This window comes from Stegodyphus dumicola, chromosome 4 (assembly GCF_044657685.1).
Source record: "Stegodyphus dumicola isolate Sdum_Otavi_A_Nest chromosome 4, ASM4465768v1".
NCBI lineage: Eukaryota > Metazoa > Arthropoda > Arachnida > Araneae > Eresidae > Stegodyphus > Stegodyphus dumicola.
In genome coordinates this window covers 104,676,870-104,694,997 of record NC_140771.1, presented here as the reverse complement: position 1 = coordinate 104,694,997, position 18,128 = coordinate 104,676,870, and the positions used below count along the sequence as shown (strand labels likewise).

Genomic DNA, 18,128 nt, shown 5'->3' with positions numbered 1-18,128 from the left:
GACTTAATAATCAATAATAATCAGTTTTTATTTTCACAAATATTTTTTTAGCCATAGACATAACAAAATTTATGATAGATGATGTTTTTAAAACGAGTAATAAATAAGTTTCTATAAAAAAATAATAGTATCTTATTAATTCTTTTAGAGTTAATCGATTTATTTGCATGTCTGCACTTCATGTTGCCACCATTTCCAAGCTTATATTGCTCTATTTTCAATTAGAATAATTTTTCTGTTTCTATTTGCTGTCTTTACAGCAGGTATTTTGTCTTCTTGTTGCTTTGTATTCCTTACTTTTCCACGCGATTTCAGAATATCGTCGTTTGCTTTTGAAGAACTCGTAATATATTGTGCATTTAAATACTTGTGAAAAAATAATAAAACAAACCTAGATTTTCAAAAGGGAAAAATGGCTAGGATTAACTAAGCCGAAAAGTGATGATTCGCAGGTGATGGATCCAGGACAATTTACTAGCACTAAGAATATTGGGAAAAAATTGTTTTTATAAAATATAATGAAAAAAATTTAACGTTTGGCTTTACTTGGAATGGAGATGAAATCGACCGTCAACCTCAATGTGTTGTTTGCGGTGAATTATTATCCAATCAAAGTATGAAATCGTTTCTTAAAAGATATTTCTAATCTAAGCATGCCAGTTTAAAGGATAAAAATCTGAAGAATATTTGAAGAGAAAATTATCGGATTTCAAAAATAGTAAACAATGAAAGGTTTTCATTACTTCAAGCGAAAAAGCTTCGGAAGCTAGCTAGCTAGGAAGCCTAAAAATTGCCAAGAATGGGCAGGCTCACGCTGCTGTAGAAAATCTTATATTACCAGCAGCGAAAGATATTGTTTTAATATTATTCAACAAAAAGGTGGTTAATGAACTTAATAATAATCAATTATCAAATGCTACAGTAAGTCGTCGAATTCATGAAATGGCAAATTAAAATAGATAATTATTCAAAAAATAAAACACAGTGAGTATTTGGCATTGCAATTGGATTCATAGTACCGATATAAGGAACTTTTTCCAATTATTAGTTTGCATACGTTTCGAAGAAGATAAACAAATTCCTGTAAAATATTTATTTTTTGAGTCTTATCATGATTAGAGCAACTGCAAATGAAATTATCAAAGTAGCTGACAGTTTTATGTCTGAGAATGATATTCCTTGGAATAACTGTATTGTCATATAGAGTGACGGAGCTTTGGCCTTAACAAGAAAAAAAATAAAGAATAAAGAAATTCGCACCTGAAACTAAATTTACTCACTGCTCCATTCATCGTGAAGCTTAGTAGCCAAAACAATCCCCGAAAACCTGAAAATCGTTTTGAATTAAGTTGTGAAAATTGTTAATTTTATTAACAGCGGAATTTTAAATTCAAAAATATTTACGATTTTATGCCAAGAGATGGACAGTGAGCATTATATGGAGGCAAAGTTTTATTTTTTTTTTATTTTTTTTTTTTTTTAAACTTTGATCAGAAATTCAAATTTTCCTGTGGGATTCAAAATCTGAATAGCTAAATTGTTTAATTAGTTAATTAAAATTGGCGTGTTTAGCAAATTTGGCTGGTATTTGGGGAAGTTAAATGAAATAAATTTTGGACTTAAGGACAAAATGTTAATTTGTTTCCCATTAGAGATAAAATAAAAGCAATGATAAAAAAGTTGGAGCTATTAATCAAAGAACTGAATAAAAATATTTTAAGCTTTTAGTCATATTTAGAAGGTTTTCTAACCGAAAATAATTTTAAAATAAAAGAATTAGCATCCGACGTTAAAAATCATTGGTTTTTATTGAAAAATAATTTCAACATGTATTTTTCTGAGTCTTATGAAAAGAAAAATTGGATTAGAAGTCCATTTCGTTCAAATGTATCTGAAATTTTATGCCGTGAAAAAAAGAATTAATAGAAATTTTCTGTAATCGAACATTAACTGACTATTTCAAAAATAACACACTCGTTAACTTTTGGCTGAACCGAAAAAAAAAAAAAAAAAAAAAAAAAAAAAAATTTAAAGGAATTTTAAATAAAGCTATTAATTTATTATTGCCTTTTTATGGTCTTTAGAATTCTATAGATCAGGGTTGGCCAAACTTTATGTCAGTAAGAGCCGCACGTTTGAATTCAGGAAAGTTCGAGAGCCGCATCTAGACTTTCTAAAAGCCACAATTCATATTTACATCATTATACAAGTAGTTGAGGAGGTTTTCAATAGAAAGAAATCACTTATAACTTTGTAAAAAGAACCTAAACTAATTAATTACTTCCTTTTGGACACTGAATAGTTTTCATTTACCATGTTTCATACATATATTTTATATGCATGAGCCGCACAAATTGCCTGCGAGAGCCGTATCAGGCGGTGTCCACCGATAACATCGCGGCAAAAACATCGCGGATGAAAACGTCGCGGAGAAAACAACGCAAGGCGAAAACGTCGTGCTACAAAACATCGTTGGAGAAAACATCGCAAAGAGAAAACATCGCAGTTCTAAAACATCGTGGTACAAAATATCGTCGTCGAAAATAAAGCAGTTCAAAAACTTCGCAGTTTAAAAACATCGTCATCGAAAATATCGTGGTAAAAAATAAAGTATCTACAAATCATCGCATGACGATATAACATCGCAGTTATGCTTTTTTCAGGTTTTAATAATTGTAAATGGATATTCCCATAATCATTTATGAGCGCAAGATGTAAAGAAGGATAGTTTTTACTTTCACATTTTTTTATTAACTAATAAATTTTTGATGAAATAGTAAGAAGGAAACTTAAGCATAGAAAACTAAATGCTACTTATAGATTATACTTTTCGTGAAAAATTACCAGTAAAAACTTTATAAAAAATTATTTATTAATGGCCTTTGTTAGTTAGCTATGTCGGTTTAAAATTCTATTAAGTGCTATAAGTTGCATTAATTTTCTATGCTTAAGTTTCCTTTTTATTTTCTCAGCAAAAATGTATTTATTAATAAAAATATGAAAGTATAAATTATCCTTCTTTCCATCTTGTGCTCACAAATCATTACGGAATATCCATGTATAGTTATTAAAGCCTGAAAAAAGCATGTTTGCGATGTTATCGTCATGCGATAATTTGTAGGTACTTTATTTTTTACCACGATATTTTCGACGACGATGTTTTTAAACTGCGAAGTTTTTGAACCGCTTTATTTTCGACGACGATGTTTTGTACCACGATGTTTTAGAACTGCGATGTTTTCTCTTTGCGATGTTTTCTCCCACGATATTTTGTAGCACGACGTTTTCGCCTTACGTTGTTTTTTCCACGACGTTTTCGTCTGCGATGTTTTTGCCGCGATGTTTTCGGCTGTAACCGATCAGGCTCGTGAGCCGCACTTTGGCCACCCTATAGATGATTTTCCATTGATGTACCTACATCGTCCGTTGATGTACTGAGGTAGAGAAATGAAATGCGTAGTTATTCAATATGGAAGCTTAGTTTAAGAGAAAGGTTTTGGTTCGAATCACTTACGTATCGTCGTGGTTATGTAAAGAAAACGTCATACGATATAGATTAATCTAGAAATGGCACAGTCCATAAAAAGTTATTAAGAAATTTCTATTTTTAGAATTGAAAAGTGAAATGCCCAAATTGAAGTAAACAATTAAGGGGCTATTACTGATGTAGGTTATAGTTTTGATTCATATGTTTTTATCTTACGCATATGAAAAAAAATATTAGTAAATTAAGGAAACAGAGCTGTCATTATTTATTCTCAAGCTTTGCCAAGCTTCTAAATTTTTCTTTGAAACATTTTCGTATTTTTTTTAAACTTTTACCTTAAGTAAATTATTTATTGTTCAATTCAATATATTACAATTATTTGAAATAAATGACAGTCTGAAAATTTAACATATAGCTGTCAATATATTTGAATTGCGAAGTGTAACCGAGAAATATTCCTTGCAACATTTAGATTTCAGGTCAGAAATAAATATAAATTTGAACTTTTTCTTTTGCGTTATATAATTATATTTTGATAACTATCTGTAAGCTATTTTAAACACCTAAAAAAGTCAGAAAAAAATTGAACTGAAAGGAAGAATCTCATAATTTTATCTAGATAGAGAAGGAAACAATTTATAAGTTTCAGAAATAAACATCAAATGTAGAGACAAAGATTGTAGAAAACACAATAGAGTATTATTGAAATAAAGAAATTTTCAATTAAATCATGTTCAAGACAATTAAATTTTTAATTTCCAAATTTACACGCAATACACCCTACACACACGTCGCGCGTAACATCAGGTAGTAAAGGAGTTATGTCCATACATTAAGGGTCCATACATAAATAATCAAGACATTAAGGGTCCATACATAAATAATCAAGAGGTAATATTATTTGGTACATATACATAAGTAATTGAGAGATAATAATATCCCTGGTATATACATAATTAATCAAGAAGTAATAAGCTTTTGGGTATATACATAAATAATCAATAAAGATTAATTTCTTGCGTCTATAATAAACAGGAGTTATAATTAAATCGAAAAAGGGTTAACAGTCTAACAGGAAGTACATACATCAAACTGGAAACAAAAACTAAACAAATCAATAAAATGAAGTAATAAAAATAATATAACTAATTGTTGAAAATCCCTTGATCTTTTTCAAGGAGCAGCCAAAGAATTTTCAATAGAGCCACATTCTTTATTCATTATAATCATACAGATATAAGATATTGCTTTGATTTTGATATCCCTGCTGTAAAGCATCGCATAAAATTTTGTTATAAATTAACAGTGTTTGAATTCAACCTTCCACCACCACCCCAAAAAAAATTCGAATATGCTCCATGTAAGTGCCTCTGTAGTTACGTGGCCTGCTACTATATATTCATACTCTGCCTTTGTATATAATAAATTTTACAGGTCCTTACCTACATTTCATATGCCTATCTTAGATTAACTTTACAGTAATACTCTCCTTTGTTGGCCCTTCTATTTAGTTTATACTCACCGCTTTAATCAAGGCATCTTGCTTGTCTTACGGTGGCTTCTGTTTCGAGAAGATTGCTGTTATAGAAGAAAAATATTGCACCCCCTGCAGCCAAAAACTTAACTTTTTTGACCCATCCCGAACTATTCACTATAATTTTCTACCCACGTGCCTTCTTGGTGCAATTTTCCTGCCATATTAATATTAAATATAGAGATTTTTCATCGGGAACTAGTATATGTTTTCCTCATAAATCTTTAGTGCTTAAAAAAATTGAAAATACAGCTTTCTAAACCTGAAATCGCTCTTTTTAATGTTGCCAAAAACTTTCCTTTTTATGATTTTGTCTCTTTTTCCTTTGCCTCTGGTCTTTTGTTCTAATTTTATGAAACTGAAAGTGATTGAGCTGAGAATCTGAATAGACCACAGGTAAAAATTGACTAAAAAAGCAAATATTTGACAACTTGAAAAGCTTCTGTTCTCTTGTCTCTGTTTAAACGCCAAAAATATTGAATATTATATATTATTTATGCATATATATGCTATGGAAATTTGTATTTGTTAAAACTCCTAACGTAGCACATTGCAAATAAACACATGTTTGAATTCTTTGGGCGTTTTAGATTTTGTAGCACATTGCAAATAAACACATGTTTGAATTCTTTAGGCATTTTAGATTTTGTATCTGCTCAAATTCCAAGATATATTCTAATAGAAAATTGTAAAGTAGACATAAATTAAAAGTTATTATAAAGTGCTGATATTTCTTTGTTCTGATCAAGTTCCTAAAACAAGTAAACAAAAGCGAAAGGATGAACTATCTATTTTATCACATATATTTTTTTTAACTTTTTCGAACCAGAAAATAGAAATAGGGATAAAAATTCTTTTTTAACATTCTTTCTCGCTATGCGATCGTTATTTAATTAATACATATTACATTTTCTTCTTTATTTACAAAAATGGAATATTTTGAAGGGATATAATATTTAAGATTATTTACAAAAAAAGATAGCGATAGCGGAAACCCTAATTTTAATGTTCTAATTATGCAAAATATTAATGTTTAGAGGAAATAATACTTTACTAAATATTATTTAGTATTTTAAAAGGGAATAAAAAAAGTGATGTGTTAAGAAAAGGATGCATCTCAAAAAGTAATATGAAGTGGAAGAATTTATCATTTTTGAAAGGATTTTACTACAGTTTAAAATTAAATGCTGCTGGTATCCAAACGTTCTCAAATGACTAGCATGCCAACAAATGGCAGCACAATGTTCAGTAGCAGATATAGTAACTCAATAAGCTAGAGTGTATTCTTAATAAAATAGAGTGTGTAGATATGTACTATTCCTTCGTGAACTGATTCAAAGAACCGGTTCACTTTACTGAGAGAGCGTGCTCTTTTGTTTCACAAAAAAAGAGCGGTTGCTCATTTAGAGTTTACCACCTGGAGTTCTTGTTGGAGGAAAGTTCGATTTCCATTTTATGGGAGCAACGAAATTTATACTCCCATATTAAACTTGAATTTAATTTATATAATTTCCCAACTTTTTGAATTTTTTTTATTCTCTAATTTTGTTGGTACTTCTTTGCAGCGAGGAGCTTTTAAGGAATCTCAAAACCACTGTTGAAAGAAATATATCCAGGCAGTTAGAATTTGACTGAATCGATTCTTCTGAACCCATTGCTCATTCGATATTTTCTACTCTTCGTTCCATATACGCTAACCATTCTTATGCACCCTTCGTTTTCGATCTTTTTCTTTAAATTTATTGTTGTTGGTGAGCGATGAGTTAAAAAAAAAGCAGTTCAGTGAGCCAAAGCTTTTAATCTGTTGCTCATCTTAACGTGTCAAGAAATATAGTAGCGTTTTTGCGACCGTTTGTGGTGGTAGTCGTCGATTACATCATAAATAGAAAGATGAAGCATTTTAATGGTAGTAGGAGCATTGGGACATGTGCAATGCTCCTCGAAGTGACTATTTCGAAAAAGATTGTGTTCAAATTTAGTCAAATAATGTGTTCTCAAGAAAACTTGTCTGGGATTTTTTTTATCCATGGTGTAGGAAATCGCATATATGGTACAGAAAAGTGTGAATGCTAATAGTGTGAACGCTACAGGAAGCAACTGAACGCTAACAAACCTTTGCCTTCAGATAATAAAAGGAATCTAAAAAGGCTTTAGCCTGTGAAAATTTTCGGACGTGATACCTTTTAGTAAAATTTAACTATTGTTTTTATGTATATATCCGTCAAAAAGGCTTTGAGAAACGTAATTTTATAGCCGGATTGGGGGTGAACAGTTCCTATGATTGTCCTATGATTAAGATTACCTGAAAAAATATTAATAAAACTGTTATGTTTACGGGAAAATTGGCTATATGATCCATATATTTATGTTTTAAATGTCTGTTTTATCTGATTCAGTTTTTAAATTGGTACCAATATGCGACCAATCGTTCAAGGGATACTTAACTATGCAAACTTTTTTGAAATACCCGTTATATCTTTGTAATCACTATTATTATTTCTGTCATGCTTATTTTCTGAATGTTTATAATATTCCATTAAAAACTTCCCGTATTTCATTCAGAAGGGACCAGATTCAGTGATGCATTGTAATATATAAAACATTATGAGTTAATCATTTTAATGTAAATTTAATAAAAAGAATAAACACTTTTTTAAACTAAAAGTGTGCTATGAAATCATTTCATTGCAAAACCGTTGTGACCATGTACCACTAACAGTTTTTCAGACTTTTTTTTTGAAGATCATGCTTTCTTTTTAATGCGTTTTAAATTTTAAAAAATTTTATTTATTATTGTCCGCATTTATTTCGTTTCTCAATTTCTAAACTTTTTATTTCCGATTTTCAAGAAATTCCGGGACCAAAGGGTCAAAAAGGACGACCTGGTAGACATGGAAAACCTGGACTAAAGGTATATCTGAAACTTGTATTAATCATGACTGGCAAAATTCTGACATAGTTAATGTTTCTTTTTAATCAGTAAACTTTTCTGCTCATTTCATTTTCATTATTTGGGCTTTATTTTCTTTATTAGCTAAAAATACATTTTTTCAAACTTTTTTCTGTTGCTGTATATATTATAAAATCACCGGCATTTTATTGATTGATTCTGCTTAAACTAGGGCGATTCTGCACACATTACAGAAAAGGATTTGTTGAAACTTCAGCCAAAGTTAAAAGGAGACAAAGGGGATCCCGGGTCTCCAGGACTACCTGGTCCTATGGGACCTCAAGGACCTAAGGTTTGTATTGCAAATCTTTTGATTTACATAGTTCATTAATTTCTACGTGTGTGTGCTAAGAGATTTGATCCAATACTTTCTAAAATATGATATATGGTAGATTTCATAATTCTGTTTATTTTAAACTAAGCAACCGTGAAAATTTAATTTCTTATTAAGTATGTTTTATTTGAAGTATACCTGTACGTTTATATTGAGTATTGACCAACCTGAGCCGCCTAACATGATCTAAAGGTAGATCAGGGGTGGTCATCTTTTGTACCCTCGGAGGGCCAGCTTAAAGTGCGCCTTGAGCAGTGACGTACCTATATGAGGGCCTTCACGGCTTGGATGACCATACCAGAATACCCTCCAGACGTACTTCACCCATTCCACCCAGAGTCATCCTCTCGTCACGATGAGGCAAAATACAGGACTAGAAGGGGAGGGTATTCGTTTAATTTATTACATAATTTAAACTCTAATTTTTAATGTGTGATGATAATTATGGCATGATCAAAGATCCTGTTTCCGAAATGTTATAGTAAATGAAAAAAATGTATGATTCCTTTTTTCTCCACTTATTCCTTTGTATTATAGTTAGTGCTGAGTAATTTATATTTCTTCTCCTGTAGGGACATTAAGTTTATTTTGAAAGCAGGAGAGATGAAAAATGAGCAATGCCGTCGTCGGGACTCGAACCACGGACCTCTCAATACGTGCCGAGCGTGCTGACCCTTACACCATAAAGCCATGCTTAGAAGACGGAAGAAATACCATATACTCCTTCTTAAGATTTGCTAAAATCAATATGCTTCTTAATTTTTCTGAAAATAGATTTAATGCATTTTCCCTTTGTAATCAAGCTCTTATAATAATTATCTAAATAATTAAATAACCATGAAAGTATTATCGTTTATCAATGAAAATGTTAGCATTTCACGAAATTATATTCTAATTATTTATGTTCGCAATTAGGTTGCAATTTTGAAAAAAATTAATTTCATGCGTAACCACAAAACCACTGGTGAGTTAAATTAAATATTCGAGGTTTCTTAAAATAAGATGCTAAATTTGTAAAATTATCCGATTATATTGCTTGCTTTTGAGGAACCGAAGAAATGAATACCCAGCAGAATCAACACATATTGTGCACTCATATATGTAACTTCAAACAGCATAAAATTAGCGTAGCAGGCACTCGTAAACAACATTTGAGCAGTTTTATTTGCAGTAAAGAAATAGTATTTTTCCCTTAATTTATTTCTTGAACTATTAGAAACGAAAAGAAGTGTGAAAGTTTAAAACTTATAAGCCCAATAATTTAAGCAAATGTGTGAAAATTATGTCCCTAATCCTGAGCTACGTAACAATTATTCTGAGACTACTTATTATAGTAAATTGAGACCACATATAAAATAAGATGATTCTCTTCACTTAGAAATTATACTATTCATAGTTCTTTAAAGAATAATTCTGTTTTTTTAGGGTGAATGTATTTTTGTTCCACCCCGAGGCAACGGCGGATTTCTTGGAGGAAATTCTGAAATTTGGAATGAAGGAGATTTTGGATCCGGCGACGATCAGGTAAAAGATACTGCCAAACAGTTTTCAATGATTCACAACTTTCTCCCGCGATTTAACTATATCTGCAGAAAAGAAGAGTTTAATGTTTAATAATTAAAATTCATTTGTAAAATGATGGTTTTAGAAGAGTATAAGCAGGTAACTTTTCCTACGCAAATGTTTATTAAAAAAATAATAAAATATCTATAAAAAAACCCAGCCGCGAGTTACTCCCTTAGAGTTTTGGAGCCTCCGAGACGGGTTAGTGGATAATAACGCTGACTGTTGCACGATGGGTCTGGGCTCGAATCCCGAAGAAAGCATGGATCTTTGTAAATATATAGTGTTTGAAGAATGGGAGGATGACTCAAAATACACGGCGAACCGAAAGACCTCTTTAAGAAAACGGGGGGGGATCCTTGGACCCATCTCACGAAGAGCTCTTTTTCCAGATTGGAGCATAACTGCTGCACAGTGTCGTACTGCTACCTACCTTGAGCTTAAGGCTCATGCCATCATGCATTCCTTGTGGTAAAAAAATTAGTGGGCTTGTTCTAATTAGATCAGGCAAGTGAGATTAGCTGCAATAATAACAATGGAATTATGGCGCAATTTTCTATAAATAAAGCAGATATATTCTAGAACATTTTAGATATAGCTTAGATATAGTTATATATAGAGATTCTCTGTAGGTATTTGTAGTGATTCTATGAAATTTTTGCAGATTTTCTAAAGATTCCACCAATAGAATTCAGTATAAAAAGGTGTAGAGCCAACTAACAGGGTTCTACTTAAAATATCAGATCCAGTATATAGAAAATTGGATCATAATTCTTAAGGATTCTAAATACGTTTTCTTGCTTTAATTTTTTATAAAAGATCTTACAGAAGCTTTGTGTTTAAAAAGCATCCGAGTTAAAATAACACACCAAATAACGATTATTGGAGGAGATAAGGCTACAAGAAACGGTGTAGTATTCATAGATTTCTTCGTTTGCACTTCTTTCATTTGAAGATGAAGGTTCTGTATTTAAACCTTCGAAGTAAGTCCTGCAAATTTAGGAATAATACGCGGATTCTTGTTGCCTGTGCACTTTCGATAATATTTAAAAGCATTATAAAATCAACAAAATTTTATTTTGGGGATAAAAAGAATAAACTAAATTTTCGTTTTTGAATAAAATTTTTAATATTGTTTAAATTTTGCAATGATTTATCATATGAAAGGGGTGAATGAAAACTTCCGCAATAGATGTGATTTTTTATCAAAAATTTTAATATTATTTTGATTATATAAATATTTAAATAAAAGACAAATACATTTCAAATAAAAGTTAAGTGAATTAAAATTAAGAAATTATTACTCTATCAGAGGTATATAAATAAATATACATAAAATAATAATTAAAATCATTAATTTTAAGAATTATAATTTTATAATTAACTGCTGAAGTTTAATCTTTTAATTAATTTTATGAATAATATTATGTTTTGACAAATTGAGTTTTTTAATTATGTAAAATTTAATAGCAACTTTAAAATTTAATGATAACTTTTAAGTTTAATGTTAGATAAATTTAAACGCTGACCTTTATACTAAATATTTAATAATAATATATAATTTATGTAAATATTCTGACCTTTATACTAAATTTCGTCAATCAAATGCAAAACAAAAATAAAAATTAATGAAGACTAATTATGACGCCGCTAATTTTTCAGAAAGATAAGGAACTACTAAATGGCAGTGATTTAGTTTTTAATAAATAAAGGATAATGACTTCAAAATTTTAAATGCTTTGAGAAGTGTGGAACTGGAATTAAAACCAAAAGTTGATGAAAACTTTTAAAAGTGGAAAGCTTCAATGAAATCTAATTCACAGACTTTGCAGTATTCTTGTAGATTTTCGCGGAAGAAAATTAGAAGGGCAACAAGTGATTAACGATGAAGTATTTATAGATATCCCAAAAAAGATATCAATAAACGCGATGTGATAGGGGAAAATTTTTAGATCTGTTTTAATTTGATCAAATATCTAAAACTATGCTGACAAAAGTGTTATCAGTTCCTCAAAAATTTCAGTTTGATGTAAAATCTTTAAAGACTTGCACAGTGTGAATTTTGTTTAAAGTAAATAAATAAAATAATAATTAAACAATTGGAGCTGAGCTAGTAGAGCTATCAGAAAGAAGAAATGAATTTATTTGGTTTATTTATGGAATTTCAGAAATGGTTTTATTATTTCAAGTGCAATCTACATAAGGGGAGGGATGCTTTCCTGGAGGAGTTTCTAAGGGAACTGCCTCGTATACATGTTGAACCATGAACGCCCATGCAACCAGCTCGTTCGCCGGGATTCGAGCTGGCACCGAACCAGTGTTTCGCGACTTTACCGCTCGGTCGCTGGTGAAAGAAGAAATAAGATGACGGTGTGATTACTGCTATTTCTCTTACTATTAATTATTATTATTGACTTTTGTTCTTTATAATTCTGAGAGAAATTTATTTATATGAATTATTTATAATAGAGAGAGAAAAATTTTAAAGCAATAACTCTCAAATAACTGAGCATCTGAGAGCAAACTGTAACCTAGTGTCTTGATGCGAGCTCATGATCATACGCAAAGCCTATCCAGATTGATATATTACCCAAATAAAGGGGTCCTGTGAGCTGCTGTCTTTTTCGTGCTCTTATTTTGCTCTTTAAATTGTAATTCTTCTTAGCTTAATAAGTATTAACGTGTATTCTTTGATAATAAAAAATATGCAAAGTGCATTCGTAATAGTACAGGACACACCTTTCTAAATTAGCAAAAATTGCTTTTTGATCCCTTTAGATGCGCCCTTTTCTACCTGATACTGGTGTAAGTGCATTTTCAGAGTTCAAGCAAAGAAAGTCGCAGCGTATTAAATATACAGCATCTCTCAACAATTTATTTGATTCTCTGCTTTTGAAATGCAAAATTCAAAATGATAGAAAAATGTGAGACGAGTGTTTCTCTCTTGTCCTAAATTAATTACAGAGAAATAAAGGTAGAATTATTTCGCTCATATATTTTCTCTCATCACTCAGGAATTCAAAATGTCAATATCTGTGAAATATTCTTGGATTTATCAGTGGAGATTAAAAGAAAAGATTTCAAAATATAATAAAATTCTAATACTCTGCAACTGTCGGGAGTTTATTAGTGCCATATTGTCGGGTTATATCTGCGGGCAGTGGAAATGATTTCATAAATTTTATTTTTTACATATTTATAAGAATGAAAAGCTTATAATATGTAATAGAATAGGTAATGAAAATAGAAAACTATGTGCACAGTAATTCTACGATTGTGCTTAATGATTAAAAATATATCAAAACCGATCTGCGGAATACGCAAAATTTGGTATTTTTAATCACTTAATATTTCGGAATCTTTGACATGCTGGTTTAGCACTGGGTCACAAGTGTGGATCATTTTCAGATCACCAGTTTGGCACGCTGATTTAGAACACACACGAAAATTAAGATTGTCTTAATAAATTAATTAATCAAATCCATTAATTGATGCTAGCCATAAAGTTAAGAAATTAAAACTTGACCATTTAATAACAATTAAAATTAACAAACACATTATCGAAAAGGTCTAATAGCAGCTCACAATCTGAAGCTGGAAGAGCTAACGTGATCATGCAAGTACAGTCACTTCCCAGAGCACAGAGTCAAATCAGTCAAAGTGGAGCCGTACGGCCGCACGGACTGGTCTTTTGGGCTGTGCTCTGTAATATTGCTGTAATACTCATTCCTCGACAAATGGGGAAGTAATTCCACTGGAAAAGTTCCTTCATTGCCGCAATGGTGATTTACTGCAGCCGCAAATCTATTACGTTGCTGTCACATGAACCATACAGCAGTATCAAATTTCACTTCGTCAAATATTCATTGTGAAAAATATAGAATTTATTTCTTCTGCGCCCTACTAATTGTCTATTGATTAAGACTGCTGAATTCTAGTAGCTCAATCTGCTTTGGGTTCGAACTCAGGTAAATGGGCTGGCTGTGTGGTTGGTTTTCTTTCTTTCCCCGAGCAGCAACGTGAGAACGAGGCACTTTCTATCAGAAAGTCTTCCACGAAGGCATCCCTTAATAATGTATTTAACGGTTCTACAGATTACGCCTGCTGAAATAGCGTGCGCTATATTATATATAATTTGAAACCGCAAAGAGCAATTAAAAATTCATGCCTTATCTAAAACCTGTTATTAAAGTTGTGAACAGTAAAAAATACCGTACTTTATGGACCCTAAGACGCACTTTTTTCTTCAAAAAATTGCCTCCAAAATTCATGTGCTTCTTATATTCGAAATTAATATAAAAATGTCCTGTATTTGATTTAAAATTCCTGCCAGTCTTAAAAATGGGCATGTATTCGATGCCGTTGGAAACTTATCTGTATCTGACAACGTTGAATTCAACTGGCTGCAACTGGCAATACTGTCTCCCTCCTGCCCTGCTTTCACAAACCCAGAACATTATCTGGCCTATGATATGTCATTGATATCTACGGTGCCAGTGAACTTGAAAGTGATTTGTGTTATCGGTAACAGTACAATATTTTTGTTAGTAGCTAGCTTCACAATGGAAAAAATAAAAAGCATTCATATGATGCGGGCTATAAATTGAAAATAATAGCATATGCAGAAGAACATGGAAATAGAGCAGCTCAGCGGCATTTAGGCATTTCACTAGCAGAAAAAAAAAACATTCGCGATTGGAAAGCTAGTAAAGAACTGAAAAAAAAAAAAAAAAAAAAAAAAACGGAGAACGACTAAATGTGCAAATAGAGGGCTGAATGAAAAATAGCCAAAACTAGAAGATGATGTATTGAAATGGATTCAAGGACACCGTCAAAATGGCAGTGGAATTAATACAAAAATAATTCAAATACACACTCATAAGCTAGCGCTACAATGGAACTTAACAGACTTTAAGGGTGGAGTTGGTTGGTGCTACATGTTGCGGGTATAAGGTGGCAGTGAAGACTAGCTTGTATATGAAGATGACAACGATGACGATGAAGAGGAAGAAGAATTAAGTTCAGATGACGATTTTGTGACGATGACAGACAATAACATTCAGATGTAGATGACATTTTAAAGATCAGTTTGGTTTTATAAACTAAGAATTTTTTTTTTTAGTCTGGCTTCGCAATCTAATAATAAAAATGGTTAAAAAGTTATTTTTTAAAATAATTGCTTAAAAATAAGGGTGCGTCTTACAGTCCTTAAAATACGGTATAGACGGTGATATTTCAGAATCCGAAAGTATGAAAATCGAGCAGTAAGCCTTTTATCTAATAGTAAGACTATTTCGTGCTAAAATTGACTTCTTCAGTTGGAAATATGAAATAATTGTTTCTTTGCAGAGCCCACGAGAATGGCTTCCAGGTCTTTTACATCGTGGTTCAGCAGGAGAACCTTGCATGTGTAACATATCTTTAAAACATTTAGAATCTGTGGTAAGAGGAAATGATGGTCTTCCTGGCATAAAAGGAGATCGGGTAAGGAATTTGCTCGTTTGAAAATTTCACTTAAAATCTCGAGTCTGTGTCATTTCTGTATGTATTTATTTTGTATTTCTATGGATTTTTAGACTATTGTTGATAAATTATTTTGATCGCAATTTTTTTTCTGTATGTTTGCAGGGCCCGCCTGGACCTCCTGGGTCACCAGGGTTGGGCCTTCCTGGTTCTGTAGGTCCGAAGGTAAAAGTTATTTTTCTAGGAATGATATCTGCTCACAAAATATTATTCTGTAATTACTACTTCATTTTGAAGGAAATATTCGAATTGATTTAGTTCCTAACATCTATCTGTCTAAAATATTAGTTATTATACAAACGAAAATATGCAAACTGGATTATAATGAGTCCAGCTAGCGTCATCTGATGAGTCCAGCTAGTAATACTAACAGAAACGCAGAATTGCGTTTGTTTCCTTAAATTGCTTAGTATGCTAATCAGTAACAGGTAAATTAAAATTGAAACAAAAATTATATATGTCATATTTTGCTCAATGCGTACACACTGTGCACGTGAAGATAAAAATATTTTATTTCGGGCAGTGGCAACACAATTATTTTAGATCGTTCGTTATTTAATTTAAAAAACAAATATCTTACGCTTTGAGAGAAGCAACACGTTTCTTTTAAATCGCTGATTTTGTTAATCAGAATTTCATTAAGTTCGAACAAAACATGAAATAATTTTTTAAAAAAAAATTCGAAATTCAAAATTCAGGCTTCAGGTGCACGTGTTTGGATAGAAGACGATATGCCTGTGATGAGTTTCGCAGCTTTAGGTGCCACCAATTTTCCCCAGTGCATAAAACATATTCATCATCATCATCAGTTTCTTCATTACTTAATTTTTTTAAATAATACATCGCGCGAACATTTGGTGGCAATCATTTGAAAAGTTATTCTGACAAAAAGTTTGTTTCCAGATTTAGAGACTTTAAAATAATAATAATAAATAAATAAAAAATCTGAAAGCTTTCGGATTTTACATTTCGCCCAATGGGGCATTTTTTTAAAGTTTTGTGTCTTGCCTTTATTTATTAAATATCATGCTTTTCGCACTTAAACTATAAAATTCAGTTCAAGAGCAATATGGCAAAATAGTTTTTAAATGAGCATATCTTTAAAATTTCCAATACACAGTCTTTCGCACTAGAGACAATTTTTTTTTTTAGTCCAAAGGGATTTGAATCCCGAAGAACTATTAGTTTCGTTTTGGCATTTTGCGTCGGACGGATAAATGTCGGTTCACTTTTCAAACTGTTGCCATCAAATGTTAGAGTACTGCATTATATTTGAAGAAATTAAATAATGAAAATCTGCGTAAATGTATGTATATTTCTCACATTGTCATAAAATAACGGTACATAGAGTCATCGAATTTTGAATAACGTAATCCTCCAACGAATATGAGCATGTGGAAGACCAAATTTGAAATTTGTTTTATGATCGATTTCCTATTTTTTAAAACTTTGACGAATTTTTGATTAACAAACTCAAGGATTTCAAAGCGAGCAATGGCAACGTTGTGCAGAAAAAACATTTTTATCTCCAGCGTGTGAGTCTCTGTATCGGAAATTCTAAAGATATGCTCGTTTTAAAACTATTTTGCGATATTGCTGTTGCACTGGATCTTATGGTTTAAGTGCGAGGAACATGATATTTAATAAAGAAAGGTAACACACAAAATGTTAAAAAACGCCCCTTTGGAAGTAATTTAAAATCTGAAACATTTCAGATTTTTTTTTTTTTTTTTTTTCAGAGACAAGCCCCCAAAGGGGCTTTGTCAATGAAGGACTATTATTTTCGTTTTGCGATTTTGCGTTGAATCACTATAAATGTCCGTTTCACTTTTCAAACTGTTGCCACCAATTGTTAGAGTCCTGCATTATATTTGAAGAAATTAAATAATGGAAAGTCTGCATAAATGTGTGTATATTTCTCGCATTGTGATAAAACAACCGTACATAGAGCCATCGAATTTTGAATGACGTAATCCTACTGCGAATATGGCCATGTGGAAGACCAAATTTGAAATTTATTATCGATTTCATATTTTTTAAAACTTTAACGAATTTTTGATTAACAAACTGAAGGATTTCAAAGCGATCAAAAGCAACGTTGTACAGAAAAAAAAAAATTATCTCCAGCGCGCGGAACTGTGTATCGGAAATTCTAAAGGTAGGCTCATTTTAAAATTATTTTGCGACATTGCTATTGAACTGAAATTTATGGTTCAAGTGCGAAGAACATGGTACTTAAAAAATAAAGGTAACATACAAAGCGTTAAAAAAACTCCCCACACGGTAATTTAAAATTTAAAACCTTTCTGATTTTTTTTTTTTTTTATTTTTATTCTGTAAAACGTCGCCATTGCTCGCTTTGAAATCCTTGAGTTTGTTAATAAAAAATTCGTTAAAGATTTACAAAACATGAAATTGATAACAAAACAATTTCCAAATCGGGCTTCCAGATGCCCAAATTCGCGTTATTCAAAATTTGATGTAGGTACTGTTGTTTCATCACAATGCGAGCAGCACATACATTTATGCAGATTCTTCGTTATTTAATTTCTTTAAGATAATACAGGGTTATATTGTTTGGTGGCAACAATTTGAATAGTGAAACAATGCTTATAGTGAATAAATGCAAAATGCCAAAACGAAATTAATAATCCTTCTGGACAAATTTCCCCTTTGGACTAATAAATATAATGTTACGAAATGTCCAGGCGCGATACGATAGCTTCTCCGTAAAGCA

The 18,128-nt window shown here is 31.4% G+C and overlaps 1 protein-coding gene across 3 annotated transcripts in view; it reads left to right on the top strand.

Moving 5' to 3' along the window:
• LOC118182799 (uncharacterized) overlaps nt 1-18,128 on the top strand; it is a 623,155-nt gene that overhangs the window by 522,451 nt on the left and 82,576 nt on the right. For all 3 annotated transcript variants that reach the window (XM_085815295.1, XM_085815293.1, XM_085815294.1), the window contains 5 exons: nt 7,871-7,932; nt 8,144-8,263; nt 9,731-9,829; nt 15,218-15,352; nt 15,497-15,556. In XM_085815295.1, the coding sequence (XP_085671421.1) occupies nt 7,871-7,932; nt 8,144-8,263; nt 9,731-9,829; nt 15,218-15,352; nt 15,497-15,556 (476 nt within the window). The remainder of the gene's footprint in view (nt 1-7,870; nt 7,933-8,143; nt 8,264-9,730; nt 9,830-15,217; nt 15,353-15,496; nt 15,557-18,128) is intronic.